Source organism: Gobio gobio (genome assembly GCF_949357685.1).
Source record: "Gobio gobio genome assembly, chromosome: 20".
Taxonomy (NCBI): Eukaryota; Metazoa; Chordata; class Actinopteri; order Cypriniformes; family Gobionidae; genus Gobio; species Gobio gobio.
Window position 1 is genome coordinate 25,867,657 of NC_137113.1, and position 18,540 is coordinate 25,886,196.

Sequence of the window (18,540 nt, forward strand, 5' to 3'; positions counted from 1 at the left end):
GTAGCTGACAGCCTGACAATTATTTTTAACATGAAAGTGTGAGAGGGCTAAAGTGTCATCAATCTTCTAGCTCACCAGAAAGACTTTTATAAAGGTCAATGCAACGTTTCATGTACTTTACAAGGGATCAGTGAGGAATATCACAGGGGTATTCATTATTATTATTATTATTTAAGCCTCCTAACTTCTTGGGAAGACTTCTCAAGGATATTCATAATGTACTGAATCATAGCAGTGGTCAAATGATTATGCATTGTTGTTGTTTTTAAAATGTACCTCTAAAACATTTTTAAAATGTCATAATAGTTTTGGAAAGGTACTTTTAAGTTGTAAAACTGAGCTTCCGGCGTTGCTAGGCTCCCCCCGGAATTAGCCTTTTGTTTACACATGTCTGTGGCTTTAAGGAATATCGTTGAAACAATCGCGAGGAGAAACTGAAGTAGCACTGTAAGCTTTTAACGTTATACGTACTTTTATTTTCCAAAAGCAGTTGCGCTCTATCTATATATTGAATAATATGTGTTTATTACTAGCTGCTTGCCGGGTACTTGCTGACAGTAAATAGTCTCTTGAAGATAACGGTTGTCTCGACTTATTATACGAGTCAATTTGAAATTAAGATGAATTGCTTTGGTTTTGGTTAACTGCATATCTGTAATTATTAGAGCCTGATCTGGACACTGTCAGTATATGTTGGCTGCAGCGATTAATGCTAAAATAACATGTACTGAAATAGGTTTTATGTTGATACAGGTAACGTTAGGACTTTGACTTCAAAATGCCCTTGTTTGGCAACACGTTCAGTCCAAAGAAAACACCTCCTCGGAAGTCTGCTTCCCTTTCCAATCTACATACAGTAAGTATAAGTTTCTTTTGGTATGATGCATTTCACATAAAGAAATGTGTATCTAGAGGCTAAACCATCATTTCATGTTTTTTTCAGTTGGATCGGTCAACACGGGAGATTGAATTGGGTCTGGAATATGGATACCCCATGATGAATCTTGGCAGCCAGAGCTTTAAATTTGAAGATGGCCAGTGGATCTCTGGTATGGCTTTCTACAATAAACAGACCGATTAGTAGCCTGTTTAAAAAATGTAATGAATGTCTTTGTCAATCACAGAGTCAGGGGGTAATGTATCAGGGAAAGAGGTACAGCGACTGAAGAAGAGGAATCTACAGTTAGAGGAGGAGAATAATCTGCTGAGGCTAAAGATTGAGGTTCTTCTTGATATGGTGAGTGTTGAATGAATATAATGCTAAAAGACACACCAGCTTGAAAAATATGTAGTCTAAGCTAAATCTAAATAATAAAAATTAGCAAAATTCTCAAAGTGATTTAACATATTCTCATTAGCTTTCAGAATCAACAGCAGAAACCCATCTAATACAGAAGGAACTTGAAAATGTGAGTAGAAGAAAGAAATGATGGAAGGAACTAAAGAAGATTCACTCTTTGCTTTAAGTGAATACAATGTATGGATTTTTCAATGAAATTAGAATAACTATTCTAAGAAAATATTTAATATCAGTTTAATTTACACAATTGATTTGTTTAAAAACAATGTATCACTTTGTATATTTCCTTTTTTAAATGTACTGTTTCAATATGACTGAACAAAAATATTTAGGTTAATGTAATTTCATAAAATCTTTATATAAGCATATTTTTTGTGCATTTTTTATTTTGCCATAAAACATCTATATTGTGTCTGTTTTAAAGAAAGTGCCCTCAAAACTACCATTGTTAAACATGCTGTTGAATTCAACTAAATGATTTCAGATTACATAAACGTAGCTATAAGACATTCATTATGTTTAGAATACAAAACTTGTCATTCTTATAGCCAGTTATACCAAATCTTCATTCCTGTGGCTTCAGTAAGTGCTCTTACATGACAGTGCCAAAACCTTTCTGCATGTGTCGATCTGAACGTGTATTCAAATGACTGGAAACAATCACACTCTTTCTTTGGTTCCACAGTAAGATTAGCCAAGAGCTGTAAAGGTTTAAACATGTACATGCAGATTTAAGAGGATTTTCTTATGGTGTGTGAGGCACGTATTGCACGACTAAGGTTTTTTCTTTTCTCTCATTGTCTTAAAAAAAAAAAAAAGTATACATATTTAATAAATTGACGAATAAATGTACTGATTTTATAGTGCAAATAGTGCATTATTTCCTACTTTTCTTTTATTTAATTGGACTTCTCTCAAGTGGACCTTGTTGAAACAAACATTTCATATAAAATGTTCATATTTATAACGGTTTTCGCCACAGAACTAAACTACTTACATTGGTGTTTTGACTTGTTTTTAGGATAAAAATACATTGTGCAAGTTACTGTACTAATGTCAACAAGTAAACAACCAAATACCTCTTGTGCTATCCAGGAATTTCACCTCATTTCCTACAAATAAGAGACTTTGTGGGTATTACAGATTATTAGTTGGAAGTTTGAGAACAGGAAGGAGGTGCAACAGAAGGTTTATTTAACAGATTATCCTTTAAATTCATTCATATGTACAGTGTAGTCTGGTTTGATAACATAAGACTTGGTAACTTATGAAGGTACATTTAATACATTATGTTTATTAAGAAGACCAGGTATACAGCTACTTGAGATTTTCTGCCTTATCAAAAGCCAGGTAAGACATTAACTTGCGTTTCGAATGGCTTAAAAACAATCAAATAATTCTTATCAAGATGATATTTTATACATCTCTATGAAGATTTTTAATCTCTGAGGAGCATCTGGATTCCACTTTTCCGTATGACCACTCATTCTAGTGATTAAATGTGAGATACAGATATGTTAAACTACAGATATATTACATTTAATGTCTGTATTTCTAAACTAATTCTAGAGATTCTGTAAAACACTGTAGTATTATAGTATAGACAAGTGTAGATTCACATTTAAAACAGTAAAGATGAATTGCATTAATTAAAACATTTAAAGCAGTCATTTTAAAAGTCTGTCCCAATTGGAATCTGTCAGACGTCTGTTTATGTCAAAATCCAGACATTCGGAATCTGATTATATAACGTTAATGCACACAAGTGGTGTAAAAAATATTTTTAAAGGAAACATACCCACACCACAGTTCCCTCCTCATTGAAATAATGCATCCTGTTAATATATTCATATTACATTCCTAATTATTTTGTCTGTAAATGCAAAATACAAGCAAGAAAAAAAAGAGATTTGAGCAGCAAGGATTCAATCAATTGTAACAGAAATCAATGGGGAAAACTTACTAAATATGATGCATTATACATAACATTTTAACTATTGATCTGACTGTACTGATGCTGCATGAGAACTCATCTAAGCTGTACGATGACATCCTTTTCTGCAGAACCGCTTTATAGATGAAATGAACTAATTTAATAATCGATGATCTTTACAACGGAACTGAATCAACACTGAACTGACTTCAGCTAAACAACAGCATTGAACAACATTGTTTCAACTGCTTTGAAACAATCTGTACTGTATAAAGAACTATATAAATAAATGTGACTTGACTTGACATTGGGTGATGGATATAAATGTGAGTGTCAGTCACTTAATGAGTAAGTCGACCTATGATTATACTTCCTGTGGGTGAAGGGAAACTTCTGGCTTGTACTTATAAACTAACTTCCTTTGTGTGATGTGGTGCAGGTGCTTGAAAAGCAGCACATGTTCAGTAGTGCATCGACTGAATAGAAATTTTTACATATTACTGCTTCCATCTGAAAAAGTGTTTTGATTCTACAGATAATATAAGTATATCCAAAAGGTTTTGTCTGCTCTTTTGGAGGCCTGAGCAGCTATGGGAATTACTGTAGATGAGAGAGAGACAGAAGGTGCCCCAGATGGCGGCTGGGGCTGGATCGTTTTGCTGGGAGGTTTTGTCATCACTGGCTTCTCGTATGCCTTCCCAAAAGCTATAAGTGTTTATTTCAAAGAACTGATGCGAGAGTTTGACTGTGGATACAGTGACACAGCCTGGATTTCTTCTATAATATTAGCAGTGCTCTATGGTTCAGGTAAGATACTGTAAATTGAATGTTGTCAGATTTATAAAACCTTTAAGATTTTTCTTCTTAATGCTCAATATATAATTTCATTTAATCCAGGTCCAGTCTGTAGCATCATGGTTAATAAATTTGGATGCCGGCCAGTCATGTTGGTTGGAGGATTACTGGCTTCAGGAGGGATGATAAGTGCATCTTTCAGTGCTAATATTATCCAGCTTTATCTGACTGCAGGTGTCATCACGGGTAACTAAAAGATATTTGAAATCAATTATTTATAATTCTATGCTAGTTCTGGTACTCTGTGGGGAGTTTTCAGTGACTCTTTCAGCATGTTACATCGCCAGGAGGTGGCGGAATAAAGCCATAATGCATCTTTGTGAGTGAGTCATTGAATTGTTAATTCAAACAATTAGTTCATAATTCATATACATTAATTCTGTACCAAAACATAATCTGTGTGTTGCTTGGTGGTTGATTTTTGATTAGTTTGAACTATTTTCTTTGGTGAAACAAAAAGTAACTGGTAATATGTCTAGCTATAAATATATTTGTAAAATGCGAGTTATTCAGTATTGACCTCTTTTTTTAAAATTAAAACTGAGAAATAGCAATCGTGGAACAGCATGAATGTGAGTGTGATATTTATAACATTTAGATTTAAAAAAAAGTTAATATTAACTAACTTTTATTTTATAGACATATCCGGCTTTCCGTGTTTTCACTGTTATACGCTAGGGGGCACTATTACACATCTTCTGAAAGAGTACTGATGGTGTGAAGTCCTCCTGGGATGTTCGTATTTATGAGGTGAGAAGTCGTGTTTACGACATCATGTGTAACTGGTATCGTTATATATTAGGCTAATTGTAATTATAACAAGCACACGATAAATGGCAGTTCTCTTTCATAGGTTCACTTGACGCTGCGTCACTTTATGACATAATGGGGACGCCCTCTGGGTGTGCCGATTGTCTGAAGCCCTTATAGAATCATGCCAATTGATTGGCTGATGGCGAGCACGACGCCCCACTTGACGTAGTCACCTATATTAGCGTGCGCGCGCCATCTGCTCCTCAGATTTCTCTGCCTTCACGAAGCGGCCATTTCATGCCCTTCGGTTTCGATATTTACCTCAGCACTTTGTTCTCCTTGTGGTGAAGTGCTATGGAATTCCGACGTTGCCCACCGCCGTGCACTCGCTTCATCGCGATCGATGATCCCCACAGTAAGTGTGTTAAATGTCTGGGGTTTTCTCACACACGCGACGCGGTTCAGGGGTTCTCTAATTGCAAATACTGCGATAACCTCCTTCTTAAAACCCTCCGCTCGAGGCTCGCGGTTTTTGAGAGGGAGTCTTCCGTTTTCCCCTGTCGCGCTCCCGAGGCCGCGCAGGCCTCTCTTGGATCCGCGACCTGGAGTTCGGATGTAGAGCTCGAGGATGTGGAGACGGGCCTCGCCCTTTCTCTCCCTCTCTCCCCCGAGCACGTGCGCGGGACTCCGCCTGTGGAATACTCGCATGATTATCTCTGTCCCAGCCCGGAGGCACGCGATGCGGTTTCCTTCGGGCTGGAGGATGTCATCTTCACTGCAGCATCCGACTCCGAGGATTTCGGTGCTGCAAATACTGACAACGCTCTCCCGCCTAGTGGCCAGGAAGCGCGGCCATCAGCGGCATATGATGAGCTTGTGGATGTACTCGCGCGCGCTACACAGAAGCTCGCCATCGAGTGGCCGGATGAACCCCGCGAAGCTCAATCTTCTCGGTTGGATGAGAGATTCCTCAGCGGCCCTAATTCTAGGCCTCTGCGAAGGAAGCTGCCATTCTTCAGTGATCTACACAGTGAGATTTCCAGATCCTGGAAGCAGCCGTTCTCAGCCCGCCTAACTAATGCGGCAGCCGCTGATTTTACCAACCTCGTGGGTTTTGAGGAACAGGGCTATTCCGCCATTCCCGCGGTTGAGGACACGCTGGCCACTCACCTCGCGCCATCTTCAGCTCCCTCGTGGAAGTCCCGCCCCCTTCTTCCCACTAAGCCGTGTAGGACCTTCTGCCCTCATTGGCAAGTCCTACATGGCGGCTGGTCAAGCTGGCATGGCCCTTCATACTATGGCCATTCTCCAGGCCTATCAGGCGGATGTACTGAAGGAAATGGACGAGGGCACCGGTTTGACACCGGAAGCAGTGAAGGAGCTACGCAAAGCCACGGATTTGGCGTTACGGGCTACTGAGCACACAGCTCGCGCTGTAGGACGCTCTATGGCGGGCGCGGTGGCTGCGGAGCGCCACCTATGGCTCAATCTCACTGAGATTTGCGATAGGGAAAAAGTTTTCCTTATGGGCGCTCCGATTTCTCAGTCCGGATTGTTTGGGCAGGCGGTTAATACTGTGGTTGAGAAGTTCAGATCTGCAAAATCCCAGTCTGCCGCTCTTAAGCAGTTCATGCCGAGGAGAGCGAGGGACGCTCCTTCCCCCTCCCCCTCCCCCTCTCAGTCCAGAGATCGCCCCTCTTTCAGAAGGGAGTTTACCACCAGGAGGAGCGACCAGAGTCATCCTCCACCCACCACGGTCCGGGGAGCTCGTGGTCGTCCATTTCCCCATCAAGGTCCTCACAGACACATCGACCCAAAGTGGCCCAGCAAACCTTCTGCTTCGGCCACTTCGAGTCGCTCCTGACCCTCTGGTTAGAAAAAGGGGAGCTGCAGTTCACGACCGGGGCTGGGTCAGACCGCGCAAGCGTTTCTGCCCGCCCCCCACCAGCTCTCCCTATCCAGCTCTGTCATTTCCGCCGCCCAGCGCGCCTCGGAATACAGAACCGACCCTATCCTCGCCTTTTCCAGCGCTGAAGGAAGGAGACGCTGTTTGCTTTTTCCGCCTTTTTCCATCCGCCGCTCGTCCAGACGGAGACACATCCGGTCTTCTCCGGGAACCGGAGCGGCCCAGCCTTACACTGCCTACTCCGCGCCAGGAAGCCACGTGCTCTCCTCCGCGGATGGACACACCCCCCTCCGAGGTCCAGCTCGACACCCTATCCCAGGTATGTCCACCGCACCTCAACATACCTCCCACTTTGTCAAATTTCTTCCACAAGTAGAAGCTTTTGCCAGGGATATCATCCTGGGTCCTCCGCACGATTCAGTCAAGCTACACGTTCAGTTCTGTCGTAACCCTCCTCGCTTCGACGGGGTCGCTCAAACGGTAGTAAACAGCGCCTCTCAGGCTTCTGTGCTACAACAAGAGCTCTCTTCTCTCCTCCTAAAGGGGGCAATAGAGGAAGTTCCGTTAACAGAGAAGAAATGTGGCTTTTTCAGCCGTTATTTCCTTGTTCCGAAGAAAGAAGTCCATCCTGGACCTCCGCCGCCTGAACTTCGCCCTCTACAAAGGGAAGTTCAAGATGCTAACGCTCAAGACTATCTTGTCTCAGATACGTGCGGAGGACTGGTTTGTCACTATAGACCTGAGAGATGCTTACTTCCATATTCAGGTTGTCAGACGACACAGGAAGTTTCTCAGGTTCGCCTTCAAAGGGAAGGCTTATCAATACAAAGTCCTTCCCTTCGGCCTTGCCCTGGCACCAAGGACGTTCACGAAGAGTATGGATGCTGCTCTGGCCCCGCTGAGGCTCCAGGGCATCCGTATTCTCAATTACCTGGACGACTGGCTTATTCTGGCCCACTCCAGGGAGTTAGCCTCTCATCACAGAGATGTCGTTCTTCGACACGTTCAATCTCTTGGCTTGAGAGCGAACACCGACAAGAGCGTTCTTACTCCGGCTCAGCAGACCACCTTCTTAGGTGTTCGTCTGGATTCCGTTCCGATGCAGGCCCGTTTGGCCCCTGCTCGGATTTCCAGTATCACAACATGCTTGGTCCGCTTCAGGCTAGGCCATCATGTTTCTGTGGGTACGTGTCGCAGGCTCCTGGGTCTTATGGCCGCAGCTTCCCCGGTGCTCCCCCTGGGACTGCTCCATATGAGGCCCTTCCTCTGGTGGATGAAACGCTCAGGGGCTCGGTCAACAAGATCGGCCCTTCGCCTATTGAAGGTGTCACGCGGCTGCTTTCGTGCCCTATCAATGTGGCGAGACCCTCTCTTTCTTCAGAAAGGGGTCAAGATGGGGGCTGTTTTCCGTCGCCAAATGGTTACGACGGACGCCTCTCTTACCGGCTGGGGTGCGGTATTCGAGGGCAGACTAGCTATGGGGATCTGGGAGGGGGAATTTCTCTCCTGGCACATAAATTGCCTGGAGTTGAGAGCGGTATCCCTGGCCCATCAACATTTTCTCCCCTCACTCAGGGGGCATCATGTCATTGTTAGGACCGACAACATGGCAGTGGTGTCTCACGGAAATCGCCAAGGAGGATCACGGAGGACAAGTTTTTGTCCCTGAGAGCAGTCCATGTACCCGGAGTCTTAAACCTTGCTGCAGATTACCTGTCGAGACAGAAGCTCCGGTCGGGGGAATGGATGCTGAACCCTCAAACTGTGTTACAGATTTGGGAGATGTTCGGGAAAGCGGAAGTGGACCTCTTTGCCCCGAAGGAGTCGTCCCAGTGTCGGCTCTGGTTTTCTCTGAGCTCTCCGGCCCCGTTGGGGATAGATGCGTTCGCGCATCCATGGCCCAATCTGAAACTCTATGCGTTCCCGCCCATCAAGCTGATTCCGGCAGTTCTGTACAGAGTCAGGGAGAGTGGGGCCAGCCTCCTGCTGGTGGCTCCACACTAGCCATCCCAGGAAGCTCTATTCCTCCAAGTGGAGGGTCTTTGAGTCGTGGTGCTCGACTCATGCAGTAGATCCAGTTAACTGCCCAGTTGGTTCGGTTCTGGAGTTCCTGCAGGAGAAGTTTGCTGCTGGAGCAGCGGCCACCACCCTTCGGGTCGATGTCGCAGCTATCGCTGCCGGTAGGGAGTCGGACGAAATCCCTCTGGGCAAGCATAGATTGGTTTCATCTTTCATGCGAGGGGTTAGGTGCCTGAGACAAGCACGCTCCTCTGGTATTCCTTCTTGGGACCTCTCCGTGGTCCTTGAAGGGCTAACTTTGGCTCCATTTGAGCCTTTGGAGTCAGCTCCTGAGCGAATTCTGATTCTCAAAGTTGCTCTTTTGTTGGCTCTGTCTTCTTTGAAACGAGTGGGCGATCTACAGGCTCTCTCTGTTAACGGGACCTGTATGGATTTTTCCCCTGGCCTAGTCAAGGTTACCTTAAGACCAGTGGCGGCTACTGGTCTGTCAGAGAGGGGAAGCTCATTTTCGGCCTACATCATAAAATTGTCTATTTATTTAAAAGTAAATTCTGCCCTACGTAGCCTAGCCTACTAACGTTATATGAATGAATGAATGAATGAATGAATGAATGAATGAATGAATGAAGGAATGAATGAACGATCTAAAAAAAAAAAATTTTAAACTCTGTAAAACTGAAACAAGGAATGTGGTGTATAATTGTGTGAAATGTATGATGAAAATCAAGCAATTTCGCCAAGCAAATATCAAAGAAATAGGTTGCAGCAGTTTTTATTTCGACTGAACTTGAGAAATCCCTGATGGGACTGAGCGCGAATAGCTTCAGTGATTCCTTATAGTACAGAATCGCTGTCAGTCAAAAGGAGATGCAGTCTTTCGACAGACCCTCCAATCATCACGCAGAAGCTCGGAGTCTGGGCCAGCCCACTCCCCATTCACCCCCAGAGACGCTGAGCGTCCGTGGGCGGGACATAATCGCAGCGTTTATCCAATGACCGTCTAGTTTCGAAGCTCTGAAAAAAAACATTCAAAGCAGCCCCATTGAAGTCAATGGACGCTGGGCTTCAATAGGGAAATGCACTGTGATGCTGCGGGAATGTATGAGAAGGAAATCGAGTCAGCCGACCTGCTATATGTAACTGATTCTGAACGAACTCGTCTTTGAGATGAACGTTTTCTAACGCATTTTTAGTCAATAAAATGTTAATACAATAGTACATATTTGACCATTAATTTTGTGACATTATAAGGGAAGCCGAGCTTCCCTTGCAGTCTTAAAGAAATCGCCACTGCTTAAGACCTAGGCCGGGTTATGTGCCCAAAGTTTTGTCCACGTCATTTCGCTCTCAGGTTATTACTCTTCACTCCTTTCACCCCCCTCCGTTTGACTCGGAGGAAGACGAGAAACTTAATTTGCTCTGCCCAGTTCGAGCGCTGAAGTGTTATGTTGACCGTTCCGACGGTTGGAGGAAATCTAACCAGCTGTTGGTGTGCTTCGGTGCTGGCTTGCCGCTTCGAAGCAAAGGGTTTCCCATTGGGTGACAGAGGCTATTTCCTTAGCTTATGAGGTGCGTGGTTTACCTTCACCTCTTGATATTAGAGCGCATTCTACTAGAGGTGTGGCTTCCTCTTAGGGCTGCAGCTATCGATTCTTTTTGTAATCGATTAATCTAGCACTTAATCGGTCGATTAATCGGATGCAATTTTTTCCCATGTTTTTAAACAACCAAAACAAATAATGCATAACGAAAATGAAGAGGAAAAGCAATAATTTATTAAAGGGTTAGTTCACCCAAAAATAAAAATTCTGTCAGTAATTACTCACCCTCATGTTGTTCCAACCATGTAAGACCTTCGTTCATCTTCGGAACATAATTTAGTATATTTTTGATGAAATCTGAGAGCTGTCTCACTCCTCCATAGGCTTTCAGAGGGAATGAAACTTGATGGCCCAGAATAGTAAGTAAAAACGTCATTTAAGGAGTCCAAATGACTACAGTTGCTCTGTATTAAGTCTATCATGCGACGAAAATACTTTTTGAGCGGAAAAACAACAAAAATAACGACTTTATCACACTATTATTGTTGTTCAATTTGAGCCTCTGACGAGAGTTCGCGGGAGTGCCACGACGCATGCACGAGAACTGAGATTAACCCTACTCCGAAAGAGTGAGCAGCCAGTAACAAGTAGTAGTAGAAGAAGAACGCCGTAATCTCAGTTCTCGCGCATGCGTCGTGGCACTCCCGCGAACTCTCGTCAGAGGCTCAAATAGAGTGCCGAAGTAATGACGTCACTTTGTAGGCCAAAACGCGGAAGTGAGTTAGCATTTTAGCCCTACCGGTTCCCTCGCCCTAAAGTCTATGGGTTTTTTGAATGGGTTTTTGCTAAATCGCCTGAAATAAGGTCTGTGGTTAACAAAGCCTCTAAATATTTTCACGTTTTGATCTATGACATAAAACACATTAGTTAAAACCTGCTTGTGATTTTTTTAAACTTTATTGTGTCTTAAAAACGATGGTTGCTAACAAGTTGCTAAAAGGGACTACATCCTTTGGCGGGGACTTTAGACGTCATCGTGACAAACAGGCAATCTCTCACTAGCCCGCGTTTCAGCCTAAGAATGAAGAACTTATGTGGCGTGAATAAATCGCGCTATTCGCGCAAAGTTGGATGCTTGAACATTTGGAGTTTACTCTCTTCACATGTTCGTCTCGTTGAGAAATGACTGACATGGGCTGTGTTTACACGTCTTTTTGTGTTAAAATCTACTGTTAATGTGTGACAAAATGTAGTTTTAAGACTTTTTCAGTCGATAATGTAGTTGTTTAAAGCTCAAATCTGTGGTTTATTTATAAGAAGAGTGCCTATTTTAACATTTTATCTGGTGTTTTCGGAATTGTGAGCTCCAGTGAGTCAGCGGCGGTCAGCGCTTGTTTACCCGGCGAGAGTTGACTTTCCTCGGCTAGTCCTTCTGACGTCTGCCGCTGGCCATACCTGTCAAGTATCCCGTTTTGGCCGGGAAAGTCCCGTATTTTACCCTTCTTTCCCGCCGTCCTCCCGTATTAGTATTTTCCTGTAAATCTCCCGTATTTTAACCTGCGTTATTAAAAAACAATAATACCGGAGTAAAAAAAACAAAAACATTTCCAACCTGAGCACTCTAACTAGCCTCGCGATAACTGCCATCTGCAGTAGCCTACAGTAAAGGTGTCAGTTGTCGCGAGGTTAGTGTGTGAGGTCAGATGACGAGTGACAACGCGGGAAAAAAACCAAACAGAGACGGATGATGGACGTAACGATAGAGACGGATTAAGGCACTCCTGCCAAAAAAAAAAAAAACTTCGTGTAAATACCGTGATCAATGGGACAGCGAATTTAATTATAAAATGTAAGTGACTTAATGTTAATTCATTGTTTATGGAACTGGTGTATGGAATCGGTGTCATTTCCAGTCGTGATGGTATTCAGGAAAACAGCACTCTTGTTAGTGTGATGTTGCTTAACTGTATCATATGTTATAAATATAATAACTACACAATTTTAACCATGCATGTTAACTGAGTTTCTTTGAATGAGCGGCGCTCATTTGTTTTCGATTTTCTCCAGCTCAACCTTGTTATTGTCAGTTCGTTTGATAGTATTATCCACTATCGATCTCCACTTACACTAACTATTCCCTAGTGATTCCCTAGTTATTTTTTGTTTTGACATTTTACTCAGGATACTTGTCCGTTGGGCAAGTAAAATTATTTTTCACTTGCCCCTTCAAAAAATCCACTTGTCCCGGACAAGCGTTCATGTCGAGCCCTGCCCATAGCAATGCAAGTTCAGAAAGGGTATCATTTAGCATGGTACGAAAGATTGTTACAGAGATTAGGATGACATTAGACAACAGAACTGTTTGTGGTCTACTCTCATGTAAAATGAACCACTCTGGCCCAGACCACAAATACACTCCTTCCAAAACAGTCTTAAAGAATGCAAAGTCTGCAACAAATTTGTACAATAACTCACTAAAGAGTAAAGAAAAGTTATGTGAAATGAAAAGAAAAACTGTAAAAGAAAAGCAATATGAAATGAAAAGAATGTGTGGAATGAAAATAAAATGTAAAGACAAGCAATGTTAAATGAACAGAAAATATGCAAATAAGCCTTTAAATAAATGCTCATCATATATACTCTTTTGTGTTTTCATTTGGGCTATAACACCTGTCTTAAAATGTAAGGGATACTGGAGCTTGGTTGGGATGGTGGGACTGCTTGCGGTGGGCACCGAAAAATTTCCCTTATTTTCAAATCCAAAACTTGACAGGTATGGCCGCTGGCTCTGATGTCTCTGTGGCGTCTCCAGCTATAATTAGTCTTGTGGAGATTTAACGGCCCATATTTGCTCTCATGGATCTATAATTTGTTCGCTGGCAAATCGTTTAGGCTGAGGGCAAAGTGAAGTTTCATTACTTGTTTATTTTTAGGCTATAACTGTACGTTACCGTTGTAAGTTAGCCGACTAGCACTGACTTTGAATGTTTGACTGAATTGTTTGCTTTATTTCATGTGTAGCTTATTATACGTTTTGTATTATTGATCATACATAACTTGCATTTAACAAAAAGGGACTGGGTTGTGTTTCATGTCATTTAATGTTATCACAGTGATAATCATATTGTCTGAAAAAACATTAACAAAAGATAAATCTCAGAGAGGCACGCATAAACAAAATTAGTTTCTTACATTTTTGGAAAAAACGAATGGGCAATATTTCTCATGAAAAAGTGGATAAGTGTTCATACACATGATAATGAGCGAGCGTGCTTTTAAATAAAGTTTGAGGAAGCTTGATGATGACGTTGATCCGCGACCATGGTGTGCTGTAGTCCGTTTATAGCCTACCGTTAGCATTTTATATCTGACGGCTTTATTTGGGCTTCAAAATGTATACATTTTGGATTAACTTGTAAAGATTATCTTGGTAGACAAAACGTGTAAGGGTCATAACTCTTTGTTGAACACAGATCTTATTTTTTGCGATTTTCCAAAAGTCTATGGGGAAAATGAATGGCTTTTTGATCGAGGGAACCAAGCCTGTAGTGCTCCAGTCAGAAATTGAAGCTTTCGGGCCTCGATCGCCCCCCGGTGGCCGGTCCCAGTATAGCTCCTAAACCCCGCCTCTCCATGCATTTCAATGGGCGCGAGACACACTAAACTATTTAATTACATTTCAAATAATTGTTTCCTAAAGATGGTTTCTGTCATTTTAGGCAGTTTTTATTACAATAATTTCATTTCAAGTGTTCGTTTTTTAAATAAGTTTCGTTTTAGTGAGTTATTTGATGCTATAAAAACGGGGGTGTGACGTCATGATTGACAGCTGAGATTGACGGCTTCTCTGAGTGAAGTTGTCACTGAGGCACTAACAGACTTTTTTCTGGATTTTTGTGAGGAGATTGGAGCTTTAGCTTTCATTTCTACACTTCCATAACTGTTTATTTCACACCAACATAATTAATTATTCTGCATCTGTGAGAGTGTGGGCGGGCTTTTGATAATCGCGCCTCTACTTCCTGTTCTCTACTGCGCAACTCCGGTCCCGAGATCGCTACTGCGCAGACTCGGTCCCAAGATGTCAGCGCCGTGAGCGGGCCTATGAAAGCTTCAACTTTGGTCAGCGGAAGTCAATGGAGTCGCGTCGTCCATATTTTTTTACAGTCTATGGAGGGAACCCATGCGCCGCTAACTTCCGGGTTGGCCTACAAAGTGACGTCATTACCTCGGCACTCTATTGAACAACAATAATAGTGTGGAAAAAAAACAATAATAGTGTGATAAAGTCGTTATTTTTGTTGTTTTTCCGCTCAAAAAGTATTTTCGTCGCATGATAGACTTACTGTAGTCATTTGGACTCCTTAAATGAAAGTTTTTACTTACTATTCTGGGCCATCAAGTTTCATTCCCTCTGAAAGCCTATGGAGGAGTGAGACAGCTCTCAGATTTCATCAAAAATATACTAAATTATGTTCCATTAGGCTACTAACAAATAATATATCATATGTGGTGAGCGTGAGCCTATTTGCTATGGTAACCTAGCAACCTGTGTCTGTGTGTGTGTGTGTGTGTGTGTGTGTGAGGCTTCATTGCAGTTTGGTACAGCAGAAATACATACATTCATTTTTAATAGAACGCTGCATTTGGCTTGCATCACTTGCATTGCAGTGCATTTTAGGTGAAGCATCCGTTCGAAAAATCGCGTCACAAAATCACGTCCCGGTGTATACAGTGAATGCTGAAATTATTGCTGCGTGGCTACATAAAAGTTTAAGCATATGTGATGCATTGCCACGATTGGTCTGACTGGCGCGAGAGAGAGAGAGGAGGGTGCATGCGTGTGTGTGTGTGTGTGTGTGTGTTACTGATTTTCTACTATCAGTTCTGCGCTGCTCTCCGCGCGCGATCTTCACACGAAAAGAGGTCATGCCTTCAGGGCGAGCGCTCGTTGTCAAAGACGCGACACGGCTCAACTCTCCGTGTCACAGAAAAAAGCTGAGCACTGAACGGATAAGTTTTTCGTATTGTTGTTTTAGCATAGTGCACAACCGCTTCAATGTTCAAACTGGCAAGGCTTTAAAAGCATTTACTTGACAAACTTTATGAGGATGAAAGTGGAAGCGATCTGGCTTTGAGGCTTGCGCGCGCGCGTGTGTGTGTGTGTGTGTGGCAGCTATAAGAACGGTAATCAACTTACATAAACTGTGTAAAACATGCAGTTACTATAGTGATTCTGGGCATCTAGAATCTAAACTAAATTCAAAATGTATCACGCGCTATGGTGTGCTTCATGAACACTGAACAGCGGTCCGTGTGAATCAGATCCTGCGCATAGTGCGCGTCATAGGAATTTAACGAGGCTTCGAGGCAGAATTTTTGCCTCGAGGAATTTTTGTAATCGAGTTAATCGAGTAACTCGATGAATCGTTTCAGCCCTACTCCTCTCAAGCACTTTTTAGAGGGGCTCTTTTGGAAGATATTTGTGTGGCGGCAGGTTGGTCTTCTCCGCACACTTTTGTGAGATTCTATAGTTTGGATCTCGACATGGCTCTGGGTTTGCATGTCCTGTCTGCTTAACCTAGTCATGCAGGTTATCTGGTGTTCTTTGAGCCAGATACGGCAGCGCTTTAGCTTGGCGTGTTTGGTATATCGTTCCCATTATGTCATAAAGTGACGCAGCGTCGAGTGAACCTATGAAAGAGAACGTCTCAGGTTACTTGCGTAACCTATGTTCTCTGAGTAGGGAACGATACGCTGCGTACGCTGCCAAGCTCCTCGCGCTGTCGACAGGCCTTCCTTTTCGGCAGAGAAATCTGAGGAGCAGATGGTGCGCGCGCGCTAATATAGGTGACTACGTCAAGTGGGGCGTTGTGCGCGCCATCAGCCAATCAATTGGCGTGATTCTATAAGGGCTTCAGACAATCGGCACACCCAGAGGGCGTCCCCATTACGTCATAAAGTGACGCAGCGTCTCGTTCCCTGCTCAGAGAACATAGGTTACGCAAGTAACCTGAGACGTTTCCAGGACGAGTAAACATAGAATTTTAACGAAAATTTACCATCAACCACAGACGTTGCATCCATTGATTCCGCCATGTTTCTCACTGACACGCCCCCAACTCGTACAGATCGGGGCTTAAAGAAATGCATGTTCAGAATATTCATACAGTAAAAACTTTGTGAAAATGATCAAAAAAGCTGGCGGTGGCTGGCAGCTTAAAAAACAACAACGCTGGTGGGGAAAGAGTTAAGGACATATTACCTGTTACTACATTTTTGTTTTGCCAACAATTAATTCCAAACAAAGTCAAAACACATTGGGTGTATTGATATTGCTAAACACAAGACATTGCTTTTTTTATTAAACCAAAATACTATTATAAAAACATGTCTGGAAGATGTTAATGTCAGTGTAGTTGCATCCATTTTTGAATGAATAATGTCTTTCTCTCTTTAAAGGTCTTGGACTGGCATTGAACTTCCAACCATCACTGATTATGCTGGGGTCTTATTTTGACAAACGCAGACCAATTGCCAATGGACTGGCGGCAGCAGGAAGTCCTGTATTTCTGTCAGCTCTTTCTCCATTAGGACAAGAGCTGCTCAACCACTATGGATGGAGAGGAGGCTTTCTCATTACCGGTGGTCTTCTGCTCAACTTATGCACCTGTGCAGCTGTAATGAGACCCCTAAAGCGTAAAGAAAGGAAAGCAGTCTGTTCCCAAGAGCTCAAGGAAATGCTGCCTCCTGAGGCTGGACAAGAGACTATAATTTGTGAAGATAATAATGATAAAAAGCCCACTAAAAAGAAGCTTTTGGACTTTAGTGTACTTTATGACAGAGGGCTCATTATTTATATCATTGCCAAATTTATAGTTGTCCTCGGCCTATTTGTTCCAACTATTCTCTTAGTCAACTACGCTAAGGACCAAGGAGTGCCTGACAAGGATGCTGCCTTTTTGTTGTCTATAATAGGATTTATTGACATCTTTGCTCGTCCCACATGTGGCATATTGGCCAGTTTAAAATGGATCCGACCAAAGATGTCTTATTTCTTCAGCCTGGCCTTGCTCTTCAATGGCCTAACAGATGTTTGTTCAGCTACAAGCACAGACTATAAGGGACTAATTATCTTTTGCGTGTTCTTCGGGCTGTCTTATGGCATGGTGGGTGCTCTACAATTTGAAGTGCTGATGGGTATTGTGGGAACAAGCAGTTTTTCCAGTGCACTTGGCCTAGTGCTCCTCATTGAGGCAGTGGCTGTGCTGATCGGACCGCCCTCTGCTGGTGAGTTATGATGAAACATGCCTTAAACTTAAATCATCAGCTATGAAATGGTAGTTTTGATGATCCATTGGTAAATTTAATAAATATTTTTCCTACATGTATTTTTCCCCCACAGGTTATTTGGTGGACAAATACAAGAACTATGAACTGATTTTTTACATGGCTGGAGGAGAGCTGATCACCGCTGGAATATTTCTTGCCTTTGCATCATTCTGTTTATTAACTAAAAGAAACAAAGACACACAGCAGAAACATCATGCTGATGTGGCAATCAATCCTAAAAGATAAACAGTGGAGCGAGCTGAAGAGTGGGACGTTCATGTTCAATTCATTTTGTTTAGTTCTGTGTGTTATTAAAATTAGTGTCTTGTACTGTGTGTGAGTGTGTTCAGGTTTTCCTAATTACTTACTCTTGCCTATACATTACACAAAATTACACAATCAGCAAAACCACTTTGTGGGTCAATGAGAAATGAAGATGTCTAAGATCATAAAAAGGAGAAATCTGTGCCACATTCTTAGAAATGCTATTTTATATTTCCTGTTGGTTTTTGAATCTACATAGAATCAGTGTTGTTGTTGTTATTGTTCTTTAAAAAAAAACTTTTCATAATTGAAATAAAATAGCTTAGTATAAGATAAAAACTTAAAAAAGTCAAAACGAAAATTAGAAATGTTGCCCTGGCCACTAACTGAAATAAGTTAAAGTTGAGACTAAAACTAAAATGAAAAAAAAAACCCACATGACCGAAACTAAAATTAAAAATATAAGTTCAAAATATTAATAAATACTATACTGATGTAAAAAATACTAAAATAAGGCTGAATCCGAAATCGCCCCCTATACCCTTAAATAGGACAGCCATTTGTAGTTGTGTCTGAAACCATAGTGGACGTTATTGAGTGCACTCATCCTATCCCACATTGCACCGCAATAGCGAGT

General features: G+C 42.3%; 2 protein-coding genes across 4 annotated transcripts; both read left to right on the forward strand.

Annotated features, from left to right (window-relative positions):
- Positions 1 to 339: 339 nt before the first annotated feature.
- Positions 340 to 2,650, forward strand: cby1 (chibby 1, beta catenin antagonist). Its single transcript, XM_079845909.1, has 5 exons — positions 340 to 447; positions 754 to 856; positions 944 to 1,049; positions 1,125 to 1,237; positions 1,359 to 2,650. Exons 2-5 carry the CDS (start codon positions 779 to 781, stop codon positions 1,428 to 1,430), a joined length of 369 nt encoding a protein of 122 aa, XP_079702035.1. The 5' UTR covers positions 340 to 447; positions 754 to 778; the 3' UTR covers positions 1,431 to 2,650.
- On the forward strand, positions 2,522 to 17,974 carry slc16a8 (solute carrier family 16 member 8). 3 transcript variants are annotated; one of them, XM_079845908.1, is made up of 5 exons: positions 2,522 to 2,650; positions 3,769 to 4,040; positions 4,131 to 4,407; positions 16,770 to 17,597; positions 17,713 to 17,974. In XM_079845908.1, the coding sequence occupies exons 3-5, from the start codon at positions 4,314 to 4,316 to the stop codon at positions 17,883 to 17,885; spliced, it is 1,095 nt and encodes a 364-aa protein (XP_079702034.1). In that variant the 5' UTR covers positions 2,522 to 2,650; positions 3,769 to 4,040; positions 4,131 to 4,313; the 3' UTR covers positions 17,886 to 17,974. The 3 variants fall into 3 exon arrangements, with proteins under 3 accessions (XP_079702034.1, XP_079702032.1, XP_079702033.1); XM_079845906.1 differs by having other exon boundaries at positions 4,131 to 4,274; XM_079845907.1 differs by lacking the exon at positions 2,522 to 2,650 and having other exon boundaries at positions 3,661 to 4,040.
- The last annotated feature ends 566 nt before the right edge of the window (positions 17,975 to 18,540 follow it).

What these genes read in the sequence shown, in the direction of transcription:
- cby1 (XM_079845909.1), top strand. Translation starts at nt 779, where the DNA reads ATGCCCTTGTTTGGCAACACGTTCAGTCCAAAGAAAACACCTCCTCGG. An exon ending in CCCTTTCCAATCTACATACA is followed by an intron (nt 857 to 943) that starts GTAAGTATAAGT and finishes TGTTTTTTTCAG; the next exon opens with TTGGATCGGTCAACACGGGA. An exon ending in AGATGGCCAGTGGATCTCTG is followed by an intron (nt 1,050 to 1,124) that starts GTATGGCTTTCT and finishes TGTCAATCACAG; the next exon opens with AGTCAGGGGGTAATGTATCA.
- slc16a8 (XM_079845906.1), top strand. Translation starts at nt 3,824, where the DNA reads ATGGGAATTACTGTAGATGAGAGAGAGACAGAAGGTGCCCCAGATGGC. An exon ending in GACTGCAGGTGTCATCACGG is followed by an intron (nt 4,275 to 16,769) that starts GTAACTAAAAGA and finishes CTCTCTTTAAAG; the next exon opens with GTCTTGGACTGGCATTGAAC. An exon ending in GATCGGACCGCCCTCTGCTG is followed by an intron (nt 17,598 to 17,712) that starts GTGAGTTATGAT and finishes TTTCCCCCACAG; the next exon opens with GTTATTTGGTGGACAAATAC.